At 38.6% G+C, this 20,145-nt stretch overlaps 1 protein-coding gene across 3 annotated transcripts; it reads right to left on the bottom strand.

Moving 5' to 3' along the window:
- Nucleotides 1-1,638: 1,638 nt before the first annotated feature.
- On the bottom strand, nucleotides 1,639-19,700 carry CNRIP1 (cannabinoid receptor interacting protein 1). Of its 3 annotated transcripts, none has more exons than XM_045828041.1 (4): nucleotides 19,507-19,700; nucleotides 18,968-19,207; nucleotides 17,224-17,374; nucleotides 1,639-2,742 (listed from the first exon to the last, which is right to left on the bottom strand). In XM_045828041.1, the coding sequence occupies exons 2-4, from the start codon at nucleotides 19,081-19,083 to the stop codon at nucleotides 2,578-2,580; spliced, it is 432 nt and encodes a 143-aa protein (XP_045683997.1). In that variant the 5' UTR covers nucleotides 19,084-19,207; nucleotides 19,507-19,700; the 3' UTR covers nucleotides 1,639-2,577. The 3 variants fall into 3 exon arrangements, with proteins under 3 accessions (XP_045683997.1, XP_045683996.1, XP_045683995.1); XM_045828040.1 differs by having other exon boundaries at nucleotides 1,645-2,742; nucleotides 18,963-19,207; XM_045828039.1 differs by lacking the exon at nucleotides 19,507-19,700 and having other exon boundaries at nucleotides 1,645-2,742; nucleotides 18,963-19,487.
- Nucleotides 19,701-20,145: the final 445 nt, after the last annotated feature.

Below are 20,145 nucleotides of genomic sequence, written 5' to 3'. Positions count from 1 at the left end.
AGAAGGATGGCCTTGTTCCTCAAGCTTCTGGGTAGCCATCTGATGCTTCGAAGTAGAGAGATGTGGCTACAACTTGTATAAAAATAACCCTTCCAGATGGCTGAGGGGCAAAGTTACAACTCAGCAGCTTGATATAGCTGAGCACTAAAGTTTTGGAGTAGAAGGAGAGCTATGCGAGAAGGAGCCAGAGACACTGGGCTGGAGTCCAATCATAAGTGGAACAGTATATGCCAGGAGAGATCACTTAACGTGGCAGATTAGCTGTTAAGATTTCCTGTTTACTTCATTTCTGCCACCTCCCCACCTCCCTTGATTCAACTTTACCTCTTAGCCCCAAGGGAAGACACACACTTTTTTTTAAAGGAGTATAAAGTAGAGGTAAAAGCTATAAATCTTAGAGGGCTTTAGAATTCTCATAGCCTACCTCCTTGTTTTGGAGACAAGCAGACTGAGACATAGAAAGGTGAAATGAGCACCTGGGCTCCCTTAGACTGAGCTGCTGCAGCCTCCTGCCCGGGACTCGACTTCCTTCTCCTCGGTGGGCTGGTGTGAGCACTAACACGGGCCGCACGGCCCCAGCTCTGCCTCGCATCATTCCAAAACCCCAAACGGAGGCTTCTCCTTAAAAAAACGAACATGGAAATATTGCAAAAGCCATGCTATTACTTCCACCCCCCAAAACAAATACCAAGGTCTGATGAGTCACCAGCTTGAGACCTCTTGTATCACAAAGGAAAATATTTACTAATCAAATACTTCACTAGATTAAAATACACAGTTTTCATATTTCCCTACCTTCTAATCACTGCCTTTCTATTGGATGTGCGGGGAGAAAACTTCAGCGGCTGCTTGTAGTAAATACATTGTTTTAAATACCTCAGTGTCTGCTTAAATGACTGTTGGTTTTTAAAATAATCATAATTAGAAGTGGGTTAATGCTTACATTTATCAGCAGTTGTAATAGACGCTATTTTTCCCCCCCCGAAAACCAAGCGAACCGAGTTTCCAGGGCTCTCCTAACCTCGGCCCTGAGGAGCCCAAATCCAAGGCAGTGCTGTGCCCTGCTGGCAGTGCAGCCTCACTGCAGGTAAGCAGCAAAGGTGGAGAGGGCTTTAGTGCTAGCCTTCCAAATTCGGGTCTGCAGTAAACAGACTCTTTGTATTGCGCCTATTAACCTTGCATATTCTTACATGAAGTGTTTATTTACAAGTAGCAAAAAGTAAATACCCAACTAACTTTTCTCAACACAATAGGATGTTTGTTACTTTTCACGAGGACATTTCTTTCCTTCTTAGCAATTCGTCCTTGAGCTTCATGGAGGATGGGCTTTGTACCAGCTACCTTGCAATGCCCCGGTAGCAGGCAAGGAGATGTCCACCCGGGTGTACACATACTATTACAGCACTACGTCCTCAGTCTGCTCGGCGACGTAGCCTGCTGATGAGGAAGTGGTCACCACGGAAGAATGGAGAGAGGACAGGGACACGCACTTTCTGATTGCCCACCAAGTGCCTGCGCCCATTCCAGCCCCGTCCGAGCAGGCTGGAGCACTCCTGGCGATTGTCAGCGCCGGTCTATGAGTAAGGGTGCTTACTCCAGTCCAGGTCCATCCCCTGACCCTGCAGTGCAGATGGGGATCCCAGAGGAGCTGGCCTGGGGCAGAGGTCCACCTGCTGAATAGATATGGCCCAAATTAAGAAGACAAGTCAGAGTATGATTTTCAATACCTTTATTAAGAAATATCAAAAGTCGATTACAGTTCCATACCCAGTTTTACAAAGTTCAAGTGAAGGGGATGTAGAGATGCCATCAGTGCGTGTGCTTGCACACGAGGGTGGAAGAGGTCATCCTGTAACTCCCCGCACCCTGTCTGGCAGTGTGGTCCACACCCACGCTTTCCCCCTTTTCCACCAGGTCACAGCACAATACCTTGACTTACTTGAATACCTTTAACTTACATTAAAATGGAAAGAATTTTAATGCACTGTAAATACTTGTTAACTATTTCTCCTTTTATTTTGTCATCATCCTTCCATGGAAAAACTGGGCTGTTTAAAGGAAGCACATTTGATCACATTCACTGCTGTTTGTGTTACATTTTCACAAAGCCTGCTTCACGAGCTGTAAAACATTGCAGGTTACATGTTACCATATTACACTTGGGAGAGAGCCCACACACATTGTTATTTTTTACTTAACATTTAACAAAAAAGGGGGGATCACTCAATTTAGAAACAAAACACCATGGTTATTCAGTGGAACAGTTAAGGATGGAACACGCCTGTCAATTCCATGGAGGTCCTCACAAGCGGCCAAAGTGTGGTCGAGAACAACTGGATGCAGGAACATCAACACAGAATACAGAAAGGGAGCTTCTTGGGGATGGAACATCATACTCTTTTGTTGGGGACATTGCATCAGAGGGGAATTACACTTTCAAGATAATCGGGGCTGGTAGGTCATTGGCACCCAATGGAAAACAGCAACGGTGTGGTGTGCCTTGGCGAAGGCTTGTGCTGGGTTATCTAAAAGTAGATTTCTGAAGACATTGTCCAGCAACATCAGAAAGAGCCATCTTCAGAGGAAGGACTCCTTGTTCACCCACATGAGACTGCGTGTCTCGTTGGGCTTGCATTCATACTCAATGACAGAGAAGGGGCTTCCCCACTGGCAATGGTCTCTCTTATGGTAATTGTAGAACTTGACTTGCCACACTGTCTCAAAGGTCCCAATGTCAGTGAACTGAGGGAAGAGAAACACACCCCGTAAGAACCTCATTCTGCCCTGAGCAATAGACAAGAGTTAACGTCAGTGAGGTCTGACACCACCGGGATAATCAGTCAAGGCTCTTTGGGTCGGCGAAGCTTAGATCTTTACTCTAATGAACTATCTTTCTTTATTATGGGAGACATTTCCATGAAAATGTCTTTATAAAATCTTATTCCCATTGTATGAGTGGCATCTGCTATTGTATTGTCTTTAATAACAAGAACTCCCCAAATGTATCTGTTTTCCAAATTTAATTTCTGGGAACCATTTTTGAATCTCAGAATTTTATTTATTTATTTATTCTTTGTAAATATTTTATTTATTTATTTTTAGAGAGAGGGGGAAAAGAGAGAGAAAGACAAGGACAGAAACATCGATTGGTTGCCCCTTGCACACTCCCCTTCCCCCACCCCTCCACAACCAGGGACCTGGCCTGAAACACAGGCCTGTGCCCTGATCGGGAATTGAACCAGTGACCCTTTGATTTGCTGGAGGACACCCAACCCACTGAGCCACACCAATCAGGGCAGAATCTCAGAATTTTAGAGTTTGCCACAGAAATAGGGACTGGGAAAGGAAGAGAGAATACTGTTTAATAGCTGTCTTTTGGTTTCTGTTTCAAAAGACAGCTATACAAAATAACTTAAATACAAGATAAGATACAATTTCACCTCCATCACCAATTTCAATTCTAGGGAAAATTTTATTGGAAACATTTGATTGTTAAAGACCCTACTTTCACTTTCAAATATTACTGAGTGATTATAAGTCAAAATCCATGCCCATACCACAGGCTTTGATTACACCACATTCAGGACCATATTTGAGTTCCTTCTAGGTGTCTTGCACATAAAAAATTTTGTATAAAGCATGAGTCTTACTCTCAAGAAGTCTGCACTCTACTTCCAGAAGGTAGGCCCCGCAAATAAGTGCACAGAAGTCTTCTCAACTACAAGCAAGCAATTCCCATGTAGCTGAGAAGAGGGCACAGAATACCCTCGAGGCCACCGGGCAGGTGTTCAAGTGGCCTGTGGGGTAGCCTGACCCTGCTACCACCTCCTGGAGCTATTTAGGGGAGCTGGCATTAAACAGCATGATGCTTGTCGTTATTTTCTCCTCTGATCCTTCCCTGTCATGGGAGGGGACGGGGACTGACTTGGCAGGATTCTTAGACTTGTCAGGAGCCAGAAGACATAAACAGGAAGGGCAGTGAGAAGTAAGCGCCTTCTGTATGCGGCTGCTATGGGAGGAGGGTGGTCAGGTGCTCCCAGACAGCTTTCCAAGATGCTCTCAACATTATATCCTGCTCCATTGCCTCATCCTGCTAATTTAATTCCGAAAACAAGATTTGGCTTTCCTTTGGGAAATTTGCTTGACTTGAAAGAGAGGATGATGTGCCTAGAGTCCGCAGATCTACCCCCCAGATATGGAAATAAAGTATCTCTGTTTAGAGAGTCCTGGCTTAAAGACCTGTACAATTTTACAGCAGCTTTATACCTCACAACCTCTGCTTGGGATCAGCCCGAATGTTTTATCATTCACCTGATGACAGACAGGATTTGGTATGTGTATAAAATGGCATTTCACTCAACAATAAAAAGGAGCATACTGATTCAGGCAGCAACAAGGCTGGCTCTGGATTGCAAAGACATGCTGAGCAAAAGAATCCAAACCCCAAAGAATACATAATCTGTAGTGACAGAATATAATCTATGCTGACAGCAAACATATGTGGTTGCCCAGAACCTAGGGTGGGAGGCAAAGGACAGTGACTGATGAAAATGGGCAATAAGAAACTTTTTAAGATGACGAAAATGTTTGGGTGGTTTTAGGAGTATATGTATATGTCTGTCAGAACTCGCTAATCAGTGTGCTAAAATGGTTACGTTTAGTATATGTAAACTATACCTCAAAGCTGATTAAAAATAGGAATACTGCTTTTTAATGACCCACAAGGAAACAGGCATTACAAATGTTGCCAATGGGAACTTAATTATATAGTCTTTGGGTAATTTATACCAAGTGAAAGGTGTGATATACTTGGGTTCACCAATTCCAGCTATAATTTTTCTTAAGAACATCACAGAATTTAGAGTAGTAAAAAATTGAACATCGAATGTCCATATTTAAGACAATAATTGTGACAAATCTATAAAGTAAAATACTATGTAGCATTTCTAAATGTAAATATTTAATAAACTTTTTCTAATGTTTTATATTGTTACCCGAACTAAGCAGAGTACCAGTAAAAATGTCTAGTATTAATTCAATTAAAATTATAAATGTTAATGCTGGAAATCATGATGGGATAAGTTTTACTTTCTTCTATGTACTCATTTGTACTTTCAAAACTTAATAATTGATTTTTACTTTAATAATCAGAAAAACATGTTAAGCCAAACTGTGAACATTTACATGTACTACCAAATTGTTAATATCCTTAATATAAAAGATTATATGAATTAGTAAGAATTACTAAGAACATTTGGATAAAACTAGAACACAGATCATTAAAAAGAAAAAAATGGCTAATATATGAAGATATTCAAATGTACCATTATTATTAACTAAAGCAATATAGTTTTACTGAGATATTTACCTATCAACTTGGAAAACATTTCTAAATACCAGAAGCTAAGCATCCAGCTATAGGAAAATATTATGAGAATGTGAAATATTCATAGGATGGATTTGTATAAGGTGAGGCAAAAGTAGGTTTACAGTTGTGAGCACGTGAAACACAGTTTATTTTTGTATTATTATTCATCAATTATACATTATTTTCCATATGAACAACTGCAAACCTACTTTTACCCCTCCCCCATATATCCATTAAACAGGAATTTAGGGTTTTTAATGATGAAAGTGCTTAGAATAATGCCAACAAGAAAAAGATGGATAAAAAGTGTTTATATATAGTATGAGCTCAAATACATAAAATAAGGTAATAGGAAAAAATGAAAAAATATTAATAATAGAGCTTCTAAGTAAAGAAACTGAGTCATTTTCTATCTTTTTTACTCAGATATTTTTACAATAAATATGTACTTTTATAATTAGAAAGAATATTTTAAATGGTGAAATGGATTTCATCTCTGAAAATTTAACATATATATTCCTCAAATCCTAGGGATTTTAACATATATGCTAATGAAAATTTTAAGTTGTGTGCAACAGGGTATAATTAGTAAGAGTAGAATTAAGTCTCATTTTAGAAATCACCAAGATTTTTAAAGAGGGTTTAGTATTACTTATTATTATTGACCAGCACAGGACATTACACATTTTAAGTGCAATTTGATTAAATTAAGTTATAAAATATTTTACAAACACTAGCTAATCTTTTGAGGGAAGGAGCCTGAAACCACACTAGGTAGGTAGAAGAAACAATGCTGAGGCCTTTTTTGGAAACAGACTAAAGTTGGTTGTAAGGAAAAAACAAAAAAAAAACTAAGATAATTATGACCACAGGTAAGAAGAAACTCATGTCTGAATAATCTTAAAACTAAGGAAGCCTCAGCCTAAGAATTCTCAGCAACACAAGAGACCAAAATAGGAACCTGCTGACAGCAGTACTCATAGCTTAACAAATGGTGTATGAGGTGCCTCATATTCTGGTTTTGTTTCCCCTTTACTAAAGCTGCACCCAAGGGCATGGTGTAGTAAACTGGTCTAACTGTGCATATATTTTCCCCTTTACCATGCCTCAGTTGTTTTCACTTCCCAGTAGCCTTGTTTCTTCCAATTCTTTCTTCTGGAGTTCTATTTTCTGTGCATCTCACTACCTAGCTCAGAATCTTCTCTGGCTAAGAACAGATGGAATCTTAAAAGCTGATATTCTTCCTGAAGAACAGAAGCAACTACATAGGCTCTTTACTTCCTCCCACCCCATCTGTGCTTTCCAAGGAAAGTTTGCCCAGGCAGGCTCCACAGGGGATGCAGTTTATGCAGGTATAATCTTGTGCATTTGCATAGTACTATTTATTTTATATAACACTTTCTCATATGTCATTCCACATTGCTCTTGTGACTGATTTTAACATCTCCATTTTATGAATGTAAGAACAACTAAGATTCAGAGAGCTCAAGTGACTCGTCCTTGGTTTAGACTAGAAAGCCAGCTAAGGACAGGGGCAGGTCAAGACTCTGAGTTTCCTAATTCCTATCTAGGAACTGTCATTACTGTACCAAACTGTTTACATAAGCAAAAGACTAAGAGTTGATGATTGGTGTTTCCTTTTTTCTCCTTGAGTGAGAATGTACATGCATTGTGTCCTGTTGAATGCTTTAGGACTCTGCTATGGACTGAATGTTTGAATTCTTCCAATATTCAACCCTAAATCCTTGATGTGTGGTATTTGGAGGTGGGGATTTTCAGAGGTCACAAGGGCGGAGCCCTCATGAATAGGATTAATCTCTCTCTCTCCTCTCCTTCATGTGAGGACACAGCAAGAAAGCAGCCATCTGTGAATATGGAAGCATGCTCTCACCACACACCAAATCTGCTGGCACCTTGACCTTAGACTTCCAGCCTCCAGAACTATGAGAAATAAATGTTTGTTGTTTGAACCACCTAGCCTATTCTGTTCTGAAAATAACATTCTACTACATACCTGGACATCTGCTACAGTGTCCTTAAAAGCCTTGGTACATTTTTATTTCACAACTAATGTGAAAGAGAAGCCATCAGATGCCAAGGGCAGAAGACACATTTGTTGTCCCCAGTAATAAATGAGTAATCTGAAGAGCTTATTTTAAACAGTTTCTGTGGTCTTACTACCTGTTGGCCTAGAACCCCAGAGTATTTCCCTGCATTCACCATGCCACCCACCTCCACTGGAGACATGTGGTATTCACCAATAATAAAGTCATTCAGAAATCCATTGACTTAGGAGCATAGAACAAGCTTATTATACTAAAAAATGTGGTGTTACTTCATCACTACACAAATTCAGTATAAATAAGCATCTGTGACTTTAGTGTGGCATGACCTATTATTTCTACTAGATTCCAAACTCCTCTACGCCTGCAATACTTCAAGTGTTATTATGAAATGCATGTTTTTCATTTCTCTTAGCTGAACACATAAGGCTAAAAGCTCTCGGTCTTATAAAGTATCTCTCAGTTTGTAAGAAACTGTCCAACTTTTCCTAGGTGATTGTGCCATTTTACCTTCCTACTGGCAATATGAGAGTTTTGGTTGCTCTGCATCCCCTCCAGCAGTTGGCATTGCTGGTCCTTTTAAGCACACCCACAGTGGTAAGGAGAAGGAAGGCAGTAAGGAGCACGCCAATATGACAGAAAAGGAAAAACTACAAAGAAAAACTATAAGGAAAAATTATAAGGAAAAGACAGCAAAACTAAAATCTGTCTTTTTGAAAATGCCTTTAAAATGGATAACTTTGTAATGAAACTGAGAAAAAAAAATAAAACAAATGACCAGGTCAGAAATAAGAGGCACCGTCACTATAGATCCAATAGACCTTAAATTAGGAACAACCTGACACCAAAATATTTAATGGAAAAGACAAATTGAAAGATACAAACTATCAGTAGATCTTAGAGTTAGTAGATTTCCTTATTTACTAAAGAAATTGAATTTGTCATTAAAAATCTTCCCAGAAAGAAAACTTCAGGCCCAATTGGCTTCATTGATAAATTCAGATATTGAAGGGAAAAATACACACAAATCCTTTCAAATAACTGAGCAAAGAACCATTTTCAATTCATTTTCTGAAGCTAATGTTACCCTCATACTAAAACCGGACAAAGATGTTACAAGTAAAGGGCAATTATAGATGGAAATCCCTCATGGACTTATGCATAAAATTTGCTTATAATTTTCATTTGTTTGAGATACTGGTAAATCAAATCCAGCTATATATAATAAGGATAGTACATCCGGATCAAGAGAGATTTATCCTTGGAACTCAAGGATGGTTCAATATTTGAAAATCCATGTAATTCATCAAATTAACAAAATAAGGAGAAAAACCATGTAATCATATCAGTACACGCAGAAAGAGTGTTTGGCAATTCAACATTCATTCATGATGAAAACTCTTGGCAAACTAGGAATAGAAGGAAAGTTTTTCAATCTGATTAAAGAGCATTGATTTAAAAAACAAACAAACAAAAACCCTGTAGTTAATATCATCCTTAATGGTAAAAGACTCAGTCCTTTCCTTGTAAAATCAGAACAAGGCAAGGTTATCAGCTCCTATTACTCCTCCTATTCAGCACCATATTGGAGGTCTGAGCCTCCAACCTAAGGCAAGAGGGAAAACAAGGGAAGTCAGGGTATCTCTATTCACATACATACAACCATGCTTGGAGAAAATAGTAAGCAATATAACGAGAAGCTGCTAGAATTCATATGTGAATTTAGAAAGCTTGTAGAGTACAATATCGACTTATAAAAATTGCTATATTTCATAAAGAAAATACTAGCACTGAAAATTGGTATTTTTAATATTTCATATATTGTGTAGGTAAAAATTGACATTGCACTATGTGTATTTGTAAGTCATATTGTATGTGTAAGTCATGTGTATTTGTCAGTTAAATTAAGCCATTTTCCACCTGTGTACTTTTTTTGTGAATTGTCCATTTAGTTTTTAAATTATTTTTCTTTTTTTAAAAGATTTTATTTATTTATTTTTAGAGAGGGAAGGAAGGGAGAAAGAGAGAGAGAGAGAAACATCAATGTGTGGTTGCTGGAGGCCGTGGCCTGCAATCCAGGCATGTGCCCTGACTGGGAATCAAACCTGCGATGCTTTGGTTCACAGCCCACACTCAATCCACTGAGCTATGGCAGCCAGGGCTAAATTATTTTTCTATTTATTTTTAAAATTATTTCTCTATTTCCCACATCCTATGGCTATCTTTTTTTATAGGTTTCTAAGAATTCTTTGTATATTAAGTTAGAGCTCTTGCCAAATGACAAGACAGAGCTGACATGGGGAACAACTTTTATTATTTGTGTGTACACGGGCACGATTACCTCCTTCCACACACACAGCCTCAACACAAGCTCAGATGCCTCCCTGCCTTATTCCCCTCACCTCCCACCAGTCTCCCATTGAAGAGGGCCAACCGAAGGGGAAGATTATGATGATCTGTGCAGACAGAATCTCCACTTGGACTCTCTCCTTGGGAGAAGTGGGGAATTAGTCATGTCAAAACACCGGTCAACATCGCTTTTTGAAGTGGGAGTTCAGAGGTTTTAGAGCTGAGGTATCACTTTATTAACTCCCAGTACCAGAGGCTGTGGAATTATTTGAATAGAGATCACTGTCATTGATCTGAGTCAGGTGGCATTAACTGCTTCCTGACTTGAGCTTCAGTGGCAGGAAAGGGCTTTGGAGAGAGAAGTTACTAAGGGCAGCAGCAGTGTCTGCGCGGGCGGTAGCAAAGCAGGGCAACACAGTTTAGGAGACCACCCATGTTACAAACAATTTTTTTCTCCAATTCTTATTTGCCTTTTAATTTAAACCACTTTTTAATGAAAATTTAATTTACCTTTATTTATGATGTTTGACAGAAAATTTACCTTGTGTATAATCAAAGCTTTTAATTTTAACCTTTGGATTTCTTCCATTTCTTTTAGGTTTAGATTATTTTTATTTTGATTTTTTTTAAAGCTGGCTTTTTACAGATAATCCCTTGATCCATCTGGAAATTTGGGGGTATAATATTAGGAAAGAACAACAATGACGTTTCTCCTAAATAGCAATTATCTCAGCATCATTTATCCAATGATTTAAAAATTAAAAATATGTATGTTGAAGTATTATATATTATGAACTTTAGGTTCATAAGAAACTTCTCAGGCATACAGTTAATTCCGCTTCTCTTGATTCACAAACTTAATTGGATTTACTTGGACATCCCAAGACTTCCCTGTTACCTATGAAAGTGTGATTGTGTCTATAAATTATAATAGTTAAGCTTTGAAACATTGGTGCCAAAAATCATAAAATAGAGTAAAAGGCTATGTAAGGTATAAACTACTAGGATGAAATTGGAATTTAACTTTAGAGTTGCTGACTTGATAAAGAAATCTCTAATTTCAGTTGTTTTCCTTAGACTAACTCTGTTACAGATAGGGTACAAATGCACGGTCAGTGCTCATCCTAAAAGCTGTTGGAACAACGAATTATCAATCACATGCTTCTTCTAGATGTGGAGCTTCTGTGTAAGAACCTAGGTTTCACTGCTGTGACTCCAGTCTCGAGTCACAGCACAGAGATTGCAGACCCTTCCCCTACAGCCTACCCCCAAAGCATCTAGTTAACTTAAGGGCTTGTCAGCCTTTTAGTGTATACCTGTACAGGCAATCCAGACTCTGGTGAGTCACAAACTCTTTCTTTTCATGACTAAGTCTGAATCATTCTCACATTAAAAAAAATACCTGTACTTCAGCCATTCAAAATAATGCAGAAATTCTCACCTTACAGATCCAATTAAAACGTTTTTAATCAAGTCCTTTCCAAATGCTTGAGTTAATCTTCTTCCACTGTGTTCTGTTTATACCTATAGCAAAAGTAGTACCCTCTATTATCTTCTAAGACCAGAGACGAAGGAGGGAGTAGCAGCCTCAGGAAGTAGACAGAGGAAGCTCTGATCCCCAGTCCATACTGGTGATGGAGAGGAGAGGAAGTTGAGCACTGGGAAGAGAGGGTACAGTCTCATTTATGGTGGCCTCTTCTGCACTTGACCCAGTGCTCAGAACAAGTTTAGTGAGAAAACGCACATCTAAGTTAGCTCACCTGCCCTCTGGATTTCATTAAAATTCTGATAACTTTGGTAGTTGCAGTTCTGCTTCAAGTTAATGTTTCTTTTCAACTCTAATTATGTATGCTATTCTTGATATACTAGGAGTGGAAGAATGCTTCTTTTATATGAAAGATTTATGTTGATCCAACTACTTTTTATTAGCTCTGTGCTTTGAAAATAGTTTCCTAGTGGTCCAAGCATGCATTTTAAAACTCTAGAAATAGATGGTTTTGTCAGAAAAACAACTAAAATGGACTCAACAAAGCCCCATAAAAGCAAAAGTTCTAGACTAAATTAAAAGTTAAACATATTTCTTCCAAACAGCTTTATTTTGTATGTGACTTCTATGGGGAAATTCTGTCAGACTTTCAAGTAACAGCTAAGTCTTAACGCTATTAAAATTGATTCAGAACACAAATTATGAAAAAGTTCCCCATTTGTTTTATAAAGCTATCAAACCTGAAAACAGAACTTAGTTTGCAAAAGCCTTCTAATTTTTTCCTCTCCTCTCTATCTCTTCTCCATTTTACACATTGCCACCAGGCTGATTTTTAACAACATGCAAATCTTATCACAGTACCCAGAACAAGAACTCCTACACTGAAAGATATTTAAAAAGGGGAGTAGTGGTGGAGTGGAATTGTTAGGTGAACCTTACACATATAATTATAAAATCTGACAAAATATCAACAAAAACTGAAAGTTTAAAAAAGTAACTAAAAGCAGGACAGAAACCAGAAGAGAGTCACCTCGAAAGACCTCAACCACAACAGGTAAGGGTTGCTTTTCTGATTTTTTGCTTGAGGGCACTCCTCAATCCCCTGCAGGTCTGGCAGAAGAAAATGACAGCTTTATCTGCTAGAAGCAGCAGAAGACAGCGTTCAGGAATGGCGGGGCAGTGGAAATATTCCAGGAAAATCCTGGAAGCAAGAGGGCTGCAGTAGTGGTGAGACCCAAAATCTGACTGTAACTCTGGCATAGCTGCTGGCTAACTTCATGTATGGACTAGTGGGAAGGGGACAGCCTAGGGACCTACTGAAAAAGCAGACAAACCAGTAGAGAGTCAATCCTTGAAAGAAAATTATGCTGAATCATATTGTAAATTCAATGTCTTTTTTTTCTTTTTTGATTGTGTTCTCCCAAACTTAAGTTAGAGCCTTACTTGTTTGAACTGTCTAGGCAAAGGGCTCAGGACTGGCAGAGTAGATGAAAATTTAGGGGAACTTCAGGGTGGATGAATCCCAAAATCTTAGCATAAATCATCTACTATATTTTGCTGTGTATAATGCATAATTTTTTGCCCAAATTTTTTAGGGAAAAATAAGGATGCACATTATACAAGGGTAGTATTAATTCTGTAACTACATAACTGTTTTTAATTATTTTATTTATGCTTATGTGTTAAAAGTATAACTCTAGAAAACAATAACAATGTCCATATGCAAAATAATACCCTGGGATAAGATCATGGGTTTTGCTTCTAAATATAAATAAATAAATAATTGAACTAAAAAATTAAGAGTTTGGGCCAAAAACATGGGTGCACATAATATATGGCAAAATATGGTAATTCTTTGGTTGCTTGCTAAACTCCACCAGCACAAGGGATTAGGCTAGAAAGTTAGCAACTGGAAGTTGAAAAAACTAAGTAGACAAATCAGCTGCTACACACTGTTGGCAAGACAGAGTTTGTTGTTTGAGTCCAGCACTGTTTTTTGCATGCTAGAATATATAAAGATAATAATCCTCAGATGAATAAAACAGAAACTAGATTCTGTAATATATTATCTACAATGTTTAGTTTCTAACCAAATGTTAACAAGCTTGCAAGAAAACAGGAAAGTATGACCCATATTCAGAAAAAAAAAGTATTCCATAGTAAGTTACTCTAAATGGAGCCAAATGTTGCCTTTACCAGATCAATACTTAAGACCAGAAATTATAAATATGCTCAAGGAAGTAAAGGGGAACATGGTTTCAGTAAGCAAATAGATAGGGAATCTCAAGAAATGGAAACTATAAAAATTACAAATAAAAATCCTAGAACTGAAAAAAGTGATAGAAAAAATGAGAAGATAAGTATAATAGCAGACTTGCAATAATAGAAGAAAACAATTAGCGTACTTGAGGACACACCACTAGAAATGATCTAATTTGAAGACCCAGAAGGCAAAATTGAAGAGAATTGAACAGGACCTACAAAACCTGTGGGACAACACCAACCTGTCAAACATATGTATAGTTGGCATCCTACATGCCAAGGAGAAAAGAGAATAGAGTTGAATAATTTTTTAAACAAAATAATGGTTAAAACTAATCCAAATTTCATAAAAAATAAAAACCTATACCTTATGGATTCAAGGAACTCAATGTACCCCAAGCAAAAGAGGTATAAGAAACCACACTTAGGTGCATCACAGTCAAACTACTGAAAACCAGAACTGTACAATACGCAAAGGGATCGTTTTTATATATACATACATGCATAAACATTATGCACATATATGTCTTATAATTCAATTAAAAGTTCTCAGTGCAAAAAGGAAAGAAATAAAGATAAGACCAGAAATCAATGAAATAGAAAAACAGACAGTGAAACATACAAAATCAAGGCTGGGTTTTTATAAGTCTAATAAAATTGATAAGTCTCCAGTTAGGTTAATCAGATTAAAAAAGGCAAATTATGAAAATTAAGAATGAAATAGTGGACATCATTGGAGATCCTAAGACATTCAAGGATGGCGGGGAATTATTATCAACAACTGTGAGCCAATAAATTTGACAACAGAACTGATATAGATGAATGGCATCCAAGATAAATTATAAATATTAACTCAAGAAATAAAACCTGAATAGCCCAATGTCAACTAAGGAAATTGAATTTGTAACTAAAAACCTTCAAACAAAGTAAAACACATACCTTTATTGGTGAATTCTATCCAACATTGAAGAAGAAGAATAGTATCAATTCTCCACAATTTTATATAGCCAATATTATCTGATACCAAAAGTAGATGAAGACATCACAAGAAAACAAAACTACAAATCAATATACTTAAGAAACATATATGTAAGAAATTTCAACAAAATATTAATGATTCAAATCCAGTCATATAGAGAGAGAATACACCATGACTAAATGGTATTTAATTTTGGAATCAAAGTTGTTTTAACACTAAAAAACCAATATACTTTACCATAGAACAAAATAAAAAAAAAGAAAACACCATATGATTACCTCAAAAGACAGAGAAAAACATACTTGAAAACATTTGACAACAAATTCATGATAAAAACTCCTAGTAAACAAAGGATCGAAGGGAAATTCCTTAACCTGATTAAAAGGAGTTTATAACAAACAAATAAACAAAAACAACCCTACATCTAAATTCATTCTTAGTATTGAAAAACTGAATGCCAATAAATTTAACAAAATATAAAAATATGTACAGGAACACTGTAATATATTATAGATAAATTTTAAAAGATGTAAATAGAGATTTCATATTTATGTATTGGAAAGCTCAATATTAAAGTATCAAATGTCTTCAAATTAACCTACAGATATAATGCAAAACCAATTAATATCCCAATTTTTGGAGAAACTGACAATTCTAAAATCTATATAAAAATGCAAAGGGCCTAGAGTAGCCAGAATAATTTGGAATAAACAGAGCCAGATGTATGCAACCTGATTTAAAGACTACAGTATAGATCATGAAAGAAAATTCTTAGGCTCTTTTAGGTCTTTTGCATATCAAAATTTAAAAGACTGATACATAATTAGTACATAAAGCAACTAAAATTCTCATATATTGCTGGTAGAAATATGAAATGGTAGCAGTTTGGATATTTCTCATAAAATTAGTCATATGCTTACCATGTGACTCATCCAAACTTCAAAAGTAATGAAAAGGCATTCACACTACGATTCACACTCAAGTGTTCATAAAAGTTTTATTCATAATACCCAAAGCTAAAAACAACCTGGATGTCCATTTAAATAAACTACAGTATATTCATACAATGGATACTACTTAATGATAAAAGGAACCAACTACTGATACATGCAATAACATGGATGGATCTCAAGAATATTATGCTAAGTGAAAGAGGTCAGACACAACAGTATGCTTCTATTTAAATGAAATTCTAGAACAGTTAAAACTAAGTTATTGAGACAAAGAGCTAAGGATGGGCTAGGATTGGGAGACTGATTACAAATGAGCATGAAGAACTTTTTCAGGTGACAGAAATGTTCTATATTTTTACCAGGGCAGTGATTGTACAGTAGTATCCATTTCTCAAAACCTATGAAAATATACACTTAAAATTGGTGCATTTTATTATAGGTAAATTTATATCAAAGTTGATTTTAAACCCTACAATGAATTCGTATAGGCATTAGGATAAATCTAAAAGCAAAGGTCCTGTAACATCTATCCTCTACTTACCTCTCCAGCTTTATCCTAAGCCAGTCTCTGCCTCATTCTCTACTGCAGCCACGTTGGGCTCCTGTCATTCATTAGAACACATCACCCTCTTGACCTTAGTAGCATTTCTTTCCTCACATGTTCATTCTTTAGTTCTTCCTTGAGAAAGCCATCTTCAAAATCTTAAACTAGGATAAGACCCCTCGTATGTGCTTCACAAACACCATTATTTTTCACTACACTTTATGCAATAATAATTTGCTTCATTATTGATAACCATGTATAAATTATGTTTTGCTCTTCTAGATTACAAACTCCATAAAGCTAGGGATATCTATTTTGTTTACCCCTTTTTTCCCACTAACTAATATATAGGAAATCATCACATATTTGCTGACAAACCAAGAAAATAAAAACTTGTAAAATGAAAATTTAAAAATTCTAAATAAAATATGAACAAATTAAATTTAGGAATATATTAAAAATAATACAGGATATTTAAGGAGGACTTATTTTAGAAAATTAAGATATTTTAGTATTTGAAAGTATGCTATATAATTATTACATTAATATATCAAAGGAGATAAATTATCTCCATAGATGGGAAAAGGAATTAGAAGAAATTTCATACATCCAATTTAAAAAAATATCTTTTAGTGAACTAGAAAAATGGATGTTTTAACATAATAAATATTTGAAATTAACATTGTATCTAACAGTGTAACTCTGGAGACAAGGATATCCTTTATCACCTCTAGCATGCAAAATTATTCTAGAAACATTAGCCAATGCAATTAGGCCAGGAAAAATCAGAAAATGACCATTATATGTAGATTATGACTTTCTATCTGAAAAACGCAAGATCATTATCTGAAAAATTTTTGTAAGCACTTTGAGTAAGGTGTCCAGTTCCAAAATACATGAACACATATTAAAAAGTAATGTATTTAAAACAATGCAATACTGGCATAAGAATAGACATCAATGGAATACATTAGAAAGTATAAAAAGAGTCTTAAAATTTTTCTCATATAAAAAGTTACTATGAAACTAACCTTTGGAGAAGTATGGATTATTTAGTTATATTGGGATATTATAAACAAATAGATTCTAATGTGAAACCATGACTTTAAATATTTTGTAATTTCATAATATTTCATTTTATACTTAAGGGGAAAGAGTGAATCTTTTCTGGGGTTTCCATTGCCTGTGTACACACCCCAGGCCCCCAAGCAGGCCTTACCGGCATGGTGATCTGGATGGGCTGTCGTTCTCCGCTCTTGGTTGGAGCCACACCTTCTGTGTCATAGGTGCCCACATACACAATTCTGTCCCCATCAGGCTCTTTCGACTTCAGTTCCAGTGGAACAACCACACCACCAATGGAAATATTCCTGTAATGGATGTGAGTTCAGCACATTTGGTAGGAATTAGCTTGTGGTCCTGGTCTTGACCACAACCCTAGGCAAGAACCCTACAGGGTATGACTAAAGGAGACATTGTGTATGATAGAAAGTTCTGAAAGTTTAGGAACCAGTCATATGACCTTAGACCAACTACTTAACCTCTCTGGACTGACAGCGTTCTCATCTAGAATATTTGTACAAGGCCAAGTCAGACTCTCAGTGTTCTCCTCTTGAGTTTCTCATCTGAAGAGCTAGTAAAACCTGCCTATACCAATCCCCACCCCAAACCCCACAGAGATTAAGATTCATTTGGTCTGGGGTGTGGTTTGGGCACTGGGAAATTTATGTTAAGATTCTCTAGGTGATTCTAAAGTGTAGGTAACGTTGAGAACCATTGGATTATGGGCATTGAAATCCCCTTGAAAAAATTAAAGTGTAACTAGAAAAAAATAGTTTTGTCATTAATACAAATTTATTTTTAGATTAGCTTGAAAAATAGGGAACTACCTTGAAGAAAATGGCATAAAGAATAGATAATTTGAGAGAAGAGGTTACCTGGAAGGGCAGGAAAGAAAAAGTCTGGATCACACAGACACACAGAATACTGGGAACACTGGGAAATGTGAAGGTAAGGGGTTCATGGAGCTGTATGGGATACCGACAGATGGATAGACCAGGAGCGCCCCACAACCCAGGTTTGGTCCTATGCCCACCTCCCAGCTCAGTGCATGGCAGATGATATAAATGCTGATTATTTCCTCCTTTCAGGCTGGACTTCACATCATGCTTAGGTGGAGGCTGAGAGGTAAAGCACTTCACTCTTGGGTACTTCCTCATAAGCTGCTGCACCCTCCCACACCACTGCTAGGTGCATCAACTGGGGAATAGGGAATGAATAATTCCTGTAAAGATGTTGCTAATCCCAGGCACCATCACCAGGCTGAACGGACAACTCCGGAGAAACAGAAAAACACCAGACATGGAAAACCATCAAACGAAGCCAAGCAGAGAAGGCTGAGCTCTGACTTGTGGCTGCGTTTCCAGCCCCCTGATCCGCAGCCACGTACGGGCAAACGGAGGAGTGGAAAGCATCCTCAGGGAGCCCCAATAATCACCCCACCCCCGCCTTTACACTTCATTCCTAAGCTTTTCTCCCTTCTTCAGCCTCGTGGGCAGATCTGGGCGGGAAGCCAGGACCCGAGAGCCGAGGTCCGGGATTGCGGCGAGGTGCCCCCATCTGCACCTCCCCGGGCACCGGGGGGATCCACGCGGATGGCTGTACAGAAGGGATGAAAAAATTTACTAATAACAAACAGACAAACAAAAACATTGGCTTCCTGTGGCTGTTTTAAACATTTCATCCCGCGATGGGTGGAAGGAAGCCAGAATAAAGAAAAGAAAAAAGGCAGAGGAGGGGACCCAGGAAACGGAGCTGACTTTTGCCCCCCACCTCTGGGTCCCGCTGGGTGCGGCGCAAGCCAAGAGGGTGCCGGGAGGCTCAGGCGTCCCGGGGGCCTCAGTCCTCCGCACTGACCCCAAGGGGCACCACACATCGGCAACGCACGCCTGCACTCACTCGACCTGCAGCGTGGTGGGCTTAATCTTGACCTCCACCTTGTAGGAGGAGCCAGTGAGCAGCTTGATGGTGCGGTTCTGGCCGAAGCGCTGCCCGTCCACCTTGAAGAAGACCGGGCCATCGTTGGGCTGGATGCGCAAAGCGATGGAGAGGCGCACCAGGCCGGGCAGGTCCCCCATGGCTGTGCTCAGGGCAGGAGCGGTGATTCCGGGGGGCGGAGGAGAGCGCGGGCTGCCACCGAGTGGCTGGAGCGGGATGGGCGGAGGGGAAGCGCGAGACAGAGGAGGAGGAGGGGAGGCTGCCGTTAGTAGCCTGTACCGTCGCGGCAGTCCTCACTGGCTTTTGAGAAGCAGCTCCTGAGGTTGTGACCTCCTGCCCCACTCGGCGAGGAGGCGCACCGCAAGGACAGCTGCGAGGCCCCGAGCCTCCCCATCCCCCTGCTCCCAACGCTGCGTCCTCCAAGCACCAGTGGGCTCCCTCCGGCCAGCAGGCCGCAAGTAGATCAGTGCAGCTGGGGACGAGAGAGTTAATCCTGTTTACGCACCACAATCCCCTGCAACTAGGGGAGAAGAGAATATTTAGGCTCCTCCTATAGCGGCGCGATTCCGTCCATGGGGAGAATTGGGAGGAAGGGTGTAGGTACTGGGGTTCAGCGACCCTACACCAAGAAGCGAGACCTCGGAATCTGGATACCGCCTCTGTCAGCCAAGAGGTGTGGACAACATTGCTCGCGGCTTGGGCTCCTGGAAGGAAGGAGGAGGCTGAGAGGCGAGAGGGAGACGGGAAGCCAGCGGGGCAGGAAACCGCTAGGCAGTGATTTAAATTTCAGGAAATAGGAGTCTTTCCAAAGCTTAGGGGAAATGGCTGAGTGAAGGTGCAGTTCCTCCTAATGTGGACTGTAAACTGCACTGGATTAGGAATGTAAGCAAGAAAAAGGTAAAGAAAAAGAAAACAAGAAATATTCAAGGACCTACGCCTTCTTGTGTGTGTGTCTTCATTATGCATATCCTTGTCCCAATGTAATGAATGACACACATTTTTATAGATCTTGATGGATTAACTATTAACCACGTAAAAGGCAACTGGCATATCTCTTAAGGCATAGCTGATGGACAGTGGCCAGGAGGCAGCCTCAATAAAAGATTACTGGCAGAGCACTTGGTTGGACACTGCAGAGTTTAGA

This window comes from Phyllostomus hastatus, unplaced genomic scaffold (assembly GCF_019186645.2).
Source record: "Phyllostomus hastatus isolate PE091 unplaced genomic scaffold, TTU_PhHast_1.1 phas_scaffold_78, whole genome shotgun sequence".
In the NCBI taxonomy this organism is placed as follows: Eukaryota; Metazoa; Chordata; class Mammalia; order Chiroptera; family Phyllostomidae; genus Phyllostomus; species Phyllostomus hastatus.
This window is presented reverse-complemented; position numbering and strand designations above follow the sequence as displayed.